The 10,557-nt window shown below is 29.8% G+C and overlaps 1 protein-coding gene across 1 annotated transcript in view; it reads left to right on the top strand.

Moving 5' to 3' along the window:
- LOC111084949 (geranylgeranyl transferase type-2 subunit alpha-like) overlaps positions 1-10,557 on the top strand; it is a 22,462-nt gene that overhangs the window by 4,274 nt on the left and 7,631 nt on the right. Inside the window, exons 2-4 of the mRNA XM_022381661.1 lie at positions 1,391-1,492; positions 2,406-2,572; positions 7,823-7,911. Coding sequence (XP_022237369.1) covers positions 1,418-1,492; positions 2,406-2,572; positions 7,823-7,911 — 331 coding nt within the window. The 5' untranslated portion in view covers positions 1,391-1,417. The remainder of the gene's footprint in view (positions 1-1,390; positions 1,493-2,405; positions 2,573-7,822; positions 7,912-10,557) is intronic.

Raw genomic sequence — 10,557 nt, 5'->3', positions numbered from 1 at the left:
CATGGAAAGACCTTTCAGGTTTCTGTATAGCTGTTCGAATGGATAAAGAAAATTAGCATACTTCAGTTTTTGTGGAGGAAGAGACAAATTAAGTCCTTTAGCTAGGGCGGATTTACATTGGTTACTTAGTGTAATATTAGTGAGGTTCACAATCAAATTATCAGGATCAAAACTATCAGAAATTTGTTAGTCAATATGCTCAGCTTCACATTTTGGGCATGTTGAATACTTATTAAGTAGGTGGGTGTAATCTAATATACTAACGGCGTTTTGAGGATTGGTTGTGTCCACGTTAAACTTTTCAGTAAGCTGTGTCTTCTGACTGTGTTTCAGCCAAAAGTTCTTGATCCAACAATTTCTTTTGACAAGTCCTGTAAGGTGAAGAATTTTGTAGGTTTCAGTTGGATAATTTAAAATGGAGGAACTTAGGAATGACGTGTTGGAGCTTGCATTTAGTAAGGAAGCAAATATAGAGATTAACTTTCTTAATTATAAAGTCCCATTTTTCACAGGCACGGTATACACAAAGAGTATCATTCCCATATTGTCGAATCAGGACATTAGCAATCGATGAGTTCGAAGGAAAACGAAGTTTGATAATAAACAAGATTACAACACTTATACAACATTGTTTATTAACAAAAAGGGGGACATAGATAAACCATTCAGAATTCTATCAGATTCCATCTTCAGTATATATTAATCTCTTCATGGCAAGCTTTGATGTTACCTCCCTCCTTACAAATATTCCTCTAAATGAAACTTAATATATGTATATCTGAGTTTTCACATAATAGCTGCCAATAGCTCGTTAACATTGCAGAAAGTTTGCAAAGTTTTTGATTCAAGCTATGAGGATGTTCACAATGAGCATGTATATCATTTTTCACATGTATCATTCCTAAGTAAAGTTAATGGCATTAAAACAGTTTGTTATGTATTTCTTTATCCCTGCCACATTAGTTATGCATATGACTGAATATGTATTTTTAGAGATTGTGATATTGTTTTGTGCTTAACTTGAAGGTTATGAGAAGTGTTTAACAGTGTTTTCTCAGGATGTAAATATGACAAATTTTAAGGGTCAGTGCTACCTTTATTCACTTTTCAGTATCGGGTCCATTTATCATTGGATTGAAATTTGGGACACAAAGTTAAATTTTTAAAGAATAATCTTATTAAAGAGAAATGCTCAAATAATATTTGAAAAGTCTGATTAGTTAGAATATCTTAGTTCACAAAACATTAATAAATTTGTAAGGCCACTAGGCATAATGAAATGTCTTATTTTGACGTCACAGTTAGTACTTTATTTGTCATTATTAATAATCTTATAAATGTTGAATAAAGAGTTTTAGAACTTTTGTTCTTTTTGTTTTTTTATTTACAGAAAACTTTTGTACAGAATCATTTACAAATGACTGTTAATGATGAAGTGGTAGAAATTTTGTGGAAGGCTCCTAGTCATCTTAAGTTTTCTTCACCAGTTTGGGTAAGAGAATATTTTCCGTTAGTTGTATTTTATTACATGTATTTTTTTTATGATCATTTGTGTTTCTAAATTTGTATAATAAAGTATTAAGAATTTAAACTTTTATGTTATTTAGAAGTACTACAAAAACATGATCCTTGTAATGATACTAATTTTTAAACATTTTTAATTAGTGTAGTAACACTAGTGTAATAATACAAATTTTTAAACATTTTTAATTAGTGTAGTAACACTAGTGTAATAATACAAATTTTTAAACATTTTTAATTAGTGTAGTAACACTAGTGTAATAATACAAATTTCTAAACATCTTTTTAATTAGTTAAGTAATACTAAAAACATTGCATTTTATGATACCAAACATCTGCTTTTGAATTAGTATAGTAACACTGAACAAACATAAATTTTTTGTATACTAATTTCTAAACATCTCATTTTTAATTAACACTGTATGATTTTTTAGAATGAAGCATGTATTATAGAATTTCAGATACACTTTACTTGTTGAAGTATTTACAAATACATATTTTCAGCTTTGAAATAAATCATGGTTTGTGTGCTTTGTTATAAATAACATATCAACTGTGTTTACCTCAACTGTCCTGATGAAGTTAGCTTTGAGCCACATGTCTTGTTGAGAATGGCTTACAAAAAAAAAGTTTAAATGAAATGTTAGTCTACTCCCTTCTTGTTGAAAACATTTATTGGGACAGTTAAGACTGAGGTATTCAAATACTTTGTATCCTCAAAGTATCTGTTTTTATTAATTTTCTATCACTAAAACACAGTATTAAGGTTAAACAGCTATATGATAGAGTTAAATATTGAGGCTAACTCATGTTCTTGATACAATTACAAAACTTACAAATGTATGTATTTTAGATTAAGAAATTCAAGCTTTGATTTTCCACAGTATTGTGAGTTGTCAGAAGAGCTGCTAAAAGGACAATCTAAACTTTCAGTTAGAGTGGATTTAACAGATAATGATGGGGGTGCTGTAGACAGTTTGTGTTGTTATCTAAATGCTGGAACAACTGAAGCACAGTGTACAGCCAAGACCCAGTGGTGTGATTTATTTAGGTAAGAGAGTAGAAATAAAACTTAAGGCCCAACCTAAGTTTGAGCTGAGGGTGGCGGTGCAAGGCTTAGTTTGTGGGAAAAAGAGAAAGAAAAAACATAAAGCAGTAGGACACATTTTTGTTGTTACGTTATTAGAATTTAATATATATTAATAAAAAGTTTATAGTGTAATATTGAATATAGGACAATATTTGTCAGATACATAAGTGGCAGAAATACTTTATAGTTTTTAAAATTGCTCGAGACTGATATCAAAATACTAAGCTTACATGAAGATTGGTATTGTGGACTTCTTATTAAATTATTAAGATAAATTTTACTGGAAGTACTGTTGGATAAAAAACTAGTTTTATGCCAGTAATGCATAATGAACTGGTGGTAAGAAATTAAACTTTGGCAACTACATATTCCACTTCTAACATTTTGAAAAACTTCTGCATAAATTGCTTATGCAAAGTTAACTTTCGTTTTTATAAGGTAGTTGGATAGTTCTGTCACAGAAGAGGAATTCTGAAAGTAAAGGTTATTTAAAACGTTTCCAGTTTTGTGCTAAGACATCACTGATCATTAGAAGGATACACCATGTTAAAAAAGTGAAGCTGAATGTGTAATTGTAAAAAGAAAAACTAATATTAATAACATGCTTTTCTTCATACTTAGAGTTGGAAACCTAGTAATATTTTAGAACATTTAGGGTTTAAAATTTGTCTTTAATTCAGTTAGAAGTTACTATGTTAATTTTAGGAGGTACCCAACATATAAGGAGTCTGGTGGTAACCAGTTTATCCATTAAGGAGAATATTTTATGTATCAATTTAATATTTAATAATAATTTTACTACACATAAATCAATATTTTGAAAGAATTTTTATTAAAGAATTGATTATAAATCTAATTACAGATGTAAATCCTTGAAGTATTCATGATATTTTGTTAGGCTATATAATTGTCTTGTGAGCATAGGTTAAATCAAATGTCATACAAATGTGTCATTCCTACATCAATTATATACTATGAGTATATTTTTGAATGGATGAGACCAAAGTTGATAGAGCAAATAAATCACATTTCTTTGAAGAATTAAAATTCTTTTGAAATTCTTGGATATGATAAAATCCCTAACAACACAAATTAATCATAAAATATGATTTGTAATAGGTAGTAACAATCATAATTTAAATGTAATTAGTTTTAGCAGTTATAAGCACCTGCATGTTAATGTTAATGCCATTTTAGGGTTAAAGTTGGTAACATAACTTTTCTGGTCAGTTTTGGAATGCTGACATGGAAAATCTTTCTTATTAATGCTAACAATATTTTAGGGTGAAAGTTGGTAATATAACATTTCTGGTCAATTGTTAGGGTACGAATTTTGAAAAACTATGTTACAGACTTGACATATGGTAATTATGGCATGAATTTAAAATGAGTGCCATGTTGTTATGTTTGTATCTCTCATGTAACATTTGTTGGCTAGGATAGTATTTGCAAATAATGTGTTATTATTTACTGTGTGAGCCAATATAATGTAACTTGACAGTGTTACCATCCTAAATAACACTAATCTGTTAATTAGAGTAGGCAAGCCAGTATATGAGATTTTGAATTGACTCGCACCACCGGCCCACTTGGTGTTATATTTGACAGGCAATAATTGATAACGGAGCCAGCATTTAGACAGTAGTTAGAGATCGTTTGAAGTATTGCATCATTCAAGCACACTACCAATCTATAATGTAGAGACAGGCATACTTTGAAATAAACATTTTTTTTCTGCTCCTGAAGAAATGGGATGGAAGAAAATTGATGGATGACTTGTTTCAAATTTGATATGTCTAGGTCTTCTCCAGATGCATGTCTGGAAATGATTAGATGAAAGTCTAGCATTGGATTTAGAAATCTTTACAGTAAATGCTGTAAAGCAGAATTATTATTTACAAGACTGTTTGGTTGCACCAGATTTAGTGAAATAATTGTTATATGAAAAAATGCTGAAAATGATCTGTGATCAATCACTCTTAACACTGTATTCATGTAATTCACATTCAGAGCAGTTATCTGAACAGTCTGTAATTACATGTTTGACTCTGTACATTACATGCACCGTGGCTGATATTCTAATACCACAACTGTGGAATCCTACTGCAGATAGTACTCATCTTGTATGTCTTAATATTGTTACTATAGTCTCTTTACGCAAAATTGTACAGTTGGAACACAAATGGATGTTTGCAGGATTCTCACTAGGATCCCACAGTGAAGGGTTCTGGACTCTCAACTTTTTTTCTTTCAAGAGTCCTGGTGAGATTTTCAAGGATCCCAGAGGTAGAATTTAATAAACTCAAAAAAAGAGGAAAAAGTGCTTCATTGTCAATGAAAAACTTTATTTACAATGTACACTACATTTTTACCTTCTGCAAGTGGGAAAGAGCATGTTAATGTTCAGTGAAAAACTTTATTTACAATGTACACTACATTTTTACCTTCTGCAAGTGGGAAAGAGCATGTTAATGTTCAGTGAAAAACTTTATTTACAATGTACACTACATTTTTACCTTCTGCAAGTGGGAAAGAGCATGTTAATGTTCAGTGAAAAACTTTATCTACAATTTACATTGCATATTGTTTCCCTTTATGATTTTTTATCAGGGTTAAAGTTAAGTGCACTTTCATGCTCAACAAAAAACCTATTTATAATGTACACTACATGTTGCTTACCCTCAGCAAGTGCAAAAGTAGGACAATATGCAAGAGGATAAAATGAACAACTTTTCCAATAAACATGAGAATATCTTCTTATGTTTTTAATTTATCATTACTTAAAATTGACTACTTGATTTCCTAAGTAGCTTAAAGCTTGTAACAATACACATCTATTTATACTTATTGCCCTTTGAACCGTATTTAACTACTATTCGAGCTATATAAATTGCAAGTCACGTGGCTAACATGCAGCTCACATTATGATATCGAAGTACATAACGCATGGACTACTGGGGAGTGTACCTCATAAAAAAATATTATTAATAATGTTATTATTGATTTCACTTTATCTAACCTAAAACGTTTTCCATTTTAGTTAAATTTATAATAATAAATAAAGAATAAACATGAAAAACAAAAAATATTGCACTTCTTTTTTTTTTACTATCAACTGTCAATGAAACTTAACCCTACTTTTTATACTAATGGCACTAATGCTTTAAATAATTTTTATTTAATTAGATAATGCATCAAAGAACACAGAATAACAACATGCAAAAACGAAACAATCTTCCATAACTATCACAATTTTTCTGGCTTTCTAACTATGTGATAAAATCCATTAAAAATTCAGCTAAGCTCGTCGATGTGTTTCCTGTGGGAATAAAGTTTGAACTGGAAAGAAAATAGACATTTCTCTGTACAGAAAACAAAATAATATAATACATCATTTGATAGAGAAAACTTTGGCTTTCTATTGGTTATAAATGATATATTCTTAAATGTCGGAGAGAACTATTGGCAAGTTCTGAAAGAGAGTATGTGACAGGTGGGTGTGGCAAGAGGGGTCTGATTTTCTATTCTATTACTTTGTAATTAAATAAGATTGAAGGCTATGTAAATTATGCTTTGCCTGAGCAATGACAACAGTATAATGAGTAATTTATTTTAAATTTCATACTTCTCAGAGGAGTTGTAAAAAATTATAGAGAAGAGGGAAGACACAGATAACAAACATCACAGTTCTCATACTAGAGGAGATTGATAATTTTTTTAAACATTTCCTTATAAAATTAAGAATTTAAAACTTAAATAATACTAAACTTTGATTTATTACCTATGTTCTGATGTCAAGCTTATTCATATACATTGAAAATAAAATAGTTTAATTAAATTTTGTACGTAACTCCGTGAAAGATTGTGACATGTGCACTTTAACCTACCCCGGGTGAAAGGGTTAATGATGTGGTACTTTCACGTGGCTTTATTTTTGTGCAATTTGTTGTCATTGATTAAAACTGTTAGAAGTTGATTGTGGACAGCTGTGTGAAAACTGAAAGGCTGTTTAGTTTGTTATGGTACACAGTTTGAAGCAAAGTTCTTGTGCTTGGCTTGCATATGAAGCATTTTGTGGTGATTAATTTTGGTACCTGGGGGATGAAAACTCATGCATACCGATGGGAACTGAGAGTTTGGGTTAACCAGAACCCTGTGTATGTAGTATAAAGGAAGGCATTGCACAGGTGATTCTTTCATTTATACATCTCTAGATACTGGTAATGAACAGTATTTCAACATTAATTAAAGGTATTCAAAAAATGGTTTGGTGTTCATTTTTAATTGTTTGCATTTTCACTTTCTAAATGATATTTTCCCACTTAGTAACATGGATTTTGGTATTCAGCACACATGAAGTTAACTAAATAAGGTATGTTATCAACTTTTACCTTGAAATACCTTTAGGGGTCTGCTTTTTTCCAATATCTGACCGGTCTAGAATTAATAATATATGTATAAAAGTACCAGGTACTGGCATATTTTGAGATCAATGATGAAAAGACCACACCAGTGAGGTTAAAAACATAGTAAATCAAAATTTTATCCTGGTTTCATATGTAGGTTACTTTTAAGTTCATTTCTGGGTCTTAATGAAATTACACAAGTTTTGTGTGTGAATCACTAGGTTCTTTAGAAGTTAATATTTTTCTGTTCAAAAACTTTTGCTGTGTCCAACATGTATTTTGAAATTGTTGTGCTTCATTACATCACTGAGTTAGTATTCTCTTTTGTGCACAGTCTAATACCTAGTTTAAATATGCATTATTTCCTTACAGAATAAAATTGATATCTGGTGTAGCTTTTAAATATCAAGTTCATAAGGTACATGTGATTTTTTAGAGAACAGAGTTGATGATTTCTTTTATGGGGTGTCTAAAATATATATATATTTTTGATTTGGTACATTTCATGACAGAACTAATATGATTATTTTCGTTAAGGAATGTTTAATATGTGATAAAAATTTGCAATTTTTACAGTATTGAGAAAGAGTATACATAATTCTTTATAGATTTGAGTTAAATTTTTCTCTTGCATTATCTAAGATGTAATTTAAACTTGGTGTATTTCTTTATAGCATTGAGTTACAACTCTTTCTGGTAGAATCTCATAACAGGTTTTAACATTTTGTAAATCTTTACAGAATTGATTTGGTTTTTTTCTCATATAATGTATAATACCTAGTTTTACTTTGAAATGTCTTTTCAGAACAGAATTGAGTGCTGCTACAACAAATGTATTAGAAAAAGAATTGGAATCATGCAAACAACTTAATGAACTTGAAGTGGACAATAAATGTAAGATGATAGTATATGGCATTGAATATTTGATTTTTTGTGAGTGAAATGATAAAAAATGTGTCAGAGCAGTTTTTTAAAATAATTCTCTGTGCTTAGGTATCTATGATATTGAAGAGGTAAACAATATCAGTGAAAAGTACAAATTTGACATTATTTTATGTATGTAAACTGATACGAAACATAAATATAATTGATATCTCTATGTAAATAATATGCCTCCATTTGTCTGTTTGGAAATTTTCTCACAAACTTCTCAATCAAAAGTCTCATATCAATAGCAAGGACTTTGTCCAAGGAGTCCATATTGCATATTGGCTTTTCCATTCAGAATCACCTTACCTGTTTTTTTGCTTAGTCAAACTTTTTAATGCAATGAGTATGGTACACACTTTCACAATGTCATCGTCATCACATGACAACTGGTTTTGATTTCTACTTTAAGTTTCTTTATTTGCAAAGTGTTTCACCCAAACAACACTTAACTCACATGGAATTTCCTAAACAAAAATGAACATTGAACTAAAAAAATGTCTATGGGCTTTCTCAACTTATTTAGGTCTAAAATATGCATGTTCAGTTTGTTCAAAATCATATGCTTATCACTTTGCAAACACACATTCAGATGTTTCTGCATATTCAGCTAAGTTTGCCTTCATTACATTTACCTTACTTTACAATAACTTAGCTTCAGTTTTTTTGTTTCAGCTCGTGAAACCATGTCATACGCTGAATGCTTGTAACTGTTTCCTACTCTATACACTATTATAAATACCATTATTTTACTGTATCTTTTACTTTACATGTAGTTTTATTAAATAAAGTTATGTCTATGTGAGTTTGTTTGTCTGACCTCATAAGATTTTTTCAAATGGACCAGGATTTATTGATCTAACACATAATGCCTTCAAAAAAAGCTTAGCTTAAATGGCATGTCTGAAAATGATAGAGTAAGGGAAATTCAAGAAAAGGGCATGAAAACTACTGCAAATCTTCACGGCTAGTTAAAAAATATCTTTCTTCAAGCTGACTTGTTCGAATATCAATGATTGGAAAGTAAGCAACAGTGTATATTTTGTGTAGGGCTAGACAAATAAACAACTAATTACGTATAACATTTTTAATTTCTGTATTCCAATGTATTTTTGTTTGTCTAACTATCACATTACATTACAGTACAATTTCTTTGCATGGGAAACACATTGACTAGTGTGGAGGAATTTGTAATGGTTCTTGTCACATATTTAGAAAGCCAGAAAAATTGTGGTAGTTATGGGACATTGTGTGCTTTTGAGATGTGATTATTTTGTGTTCTTTGGTGCATTGTTTAATTAGATAAAACATTATTTAGTGCAGTAGTACCATTAGTATAAAAAAGTAGGTTAAGTTTCATCGACAGTTGACAACCAAAAAAAACAAAACACGGGTAAGTATTGTACATTTTGTTTTACATGTGTATTCTTTATTTATTATCATAAAAGTAACTAAAATGTAAAAACTAGAAACTTCTTAGGTTAGATAAGTTTAGATTAGATAAAAAAAAAAAATTTTATGAGGTACACATGGGAGTAGCTCGGGTGTTATGTAATTTGTTAGGGTAATGTGAGCATAAGTGATTTACGAATTTTATGGTGAGAATATCAGTCATGGTTCAAGGGACAACACAACAATAAAATTTAAGTATAAACAGATGTGTAATTTTGTGAGTTTAAATCTATTTATGATTAAACAAATGTTTTTTCATGTTACAAGTTGAAGTCATTCTAGAAAGAAAAAAAGGGTAATTTAGATTTTTTCCAATTTTTTTTGGCAGTTATGAGGTCAAATTGACCAACCTCTCAGAGAGATAGGGTGGAGAAAATAACAGACAAGTTATGAAGTTTTACTGAAACAAAAATGTTTGAAATTTATTTAGGAGGTTTTAGATATTAAGCAAAAGAAATTTTGAGATTTTTCAGATGGAAATCACTTTGCAGTCAGAGCAGTCAACACTTTGACTCCATGTATTCATGGAGAAATGTTTAGTGAAAATACTTCATTAAAAGTTCTGATTTTTTGGTCTACAAATGACTTAATGATTACTGAAAGCTGGCAAATTTTGTGAAGACATACAAAACATATTAGAAGTTGTAGTATGGAAGCTATAAAGGTCACAAACTGTCATTTTGACCGAGCCTGTAGTGAGAGAGATACGGTAAAGGCTTCTTATGTACATTCAACTTTTTATGAAAAGTTGTAGATTTGGGTATCCATTGAAATGGATTCTAATTGTGTTAAAATTGTAACATGTATTAGTGTGTGTGTGTATATATGATTTAAAAAAAAATTGTAAATTAAGGGCATTATCAAAATTTATACCATTAAACTTATGATATACTTTAAATTGAAAATATTTAATTTATAGAATGTTTTAATTCAGAAGTTATGTAATCAAGTGTTTGTGTATGAAATTACAGGTAACTCACCATCAGCTGGTGAAAGTTGTCCTAATTTTGCATTTATATTAAAATTGTGTGCATACATAGTGCAATTGGAGTGATGATATTTTGTATACAAGTGTGCAGGCATTAATTTAAGGTGTTGAAGCATGATTTGTATGTTGGATAAAGTTAGGTAATTAACTAGATGAATTGATATAATTGATTA

This window comes from Limulus polyphemus, unplaced genomic scaffold (assembly GCF_000517525.1).
Source record: "Limulus polyphemus unplaced genomic scaffold, Limulus_polyphemus-2.1.2 Scaffold182, whole genome shotgun sequence".
Lineage (NCBI taxonomy): Eukaryota > Metazoa > Arthropoda > Merostomata > Xiphosura > Limulidae > Limulus > Limulus polyphemus.
Note: the sequence above shows the minus strand (reverse complement) of the source record. Positions and strands in the feature narration are given on the sequence as shown.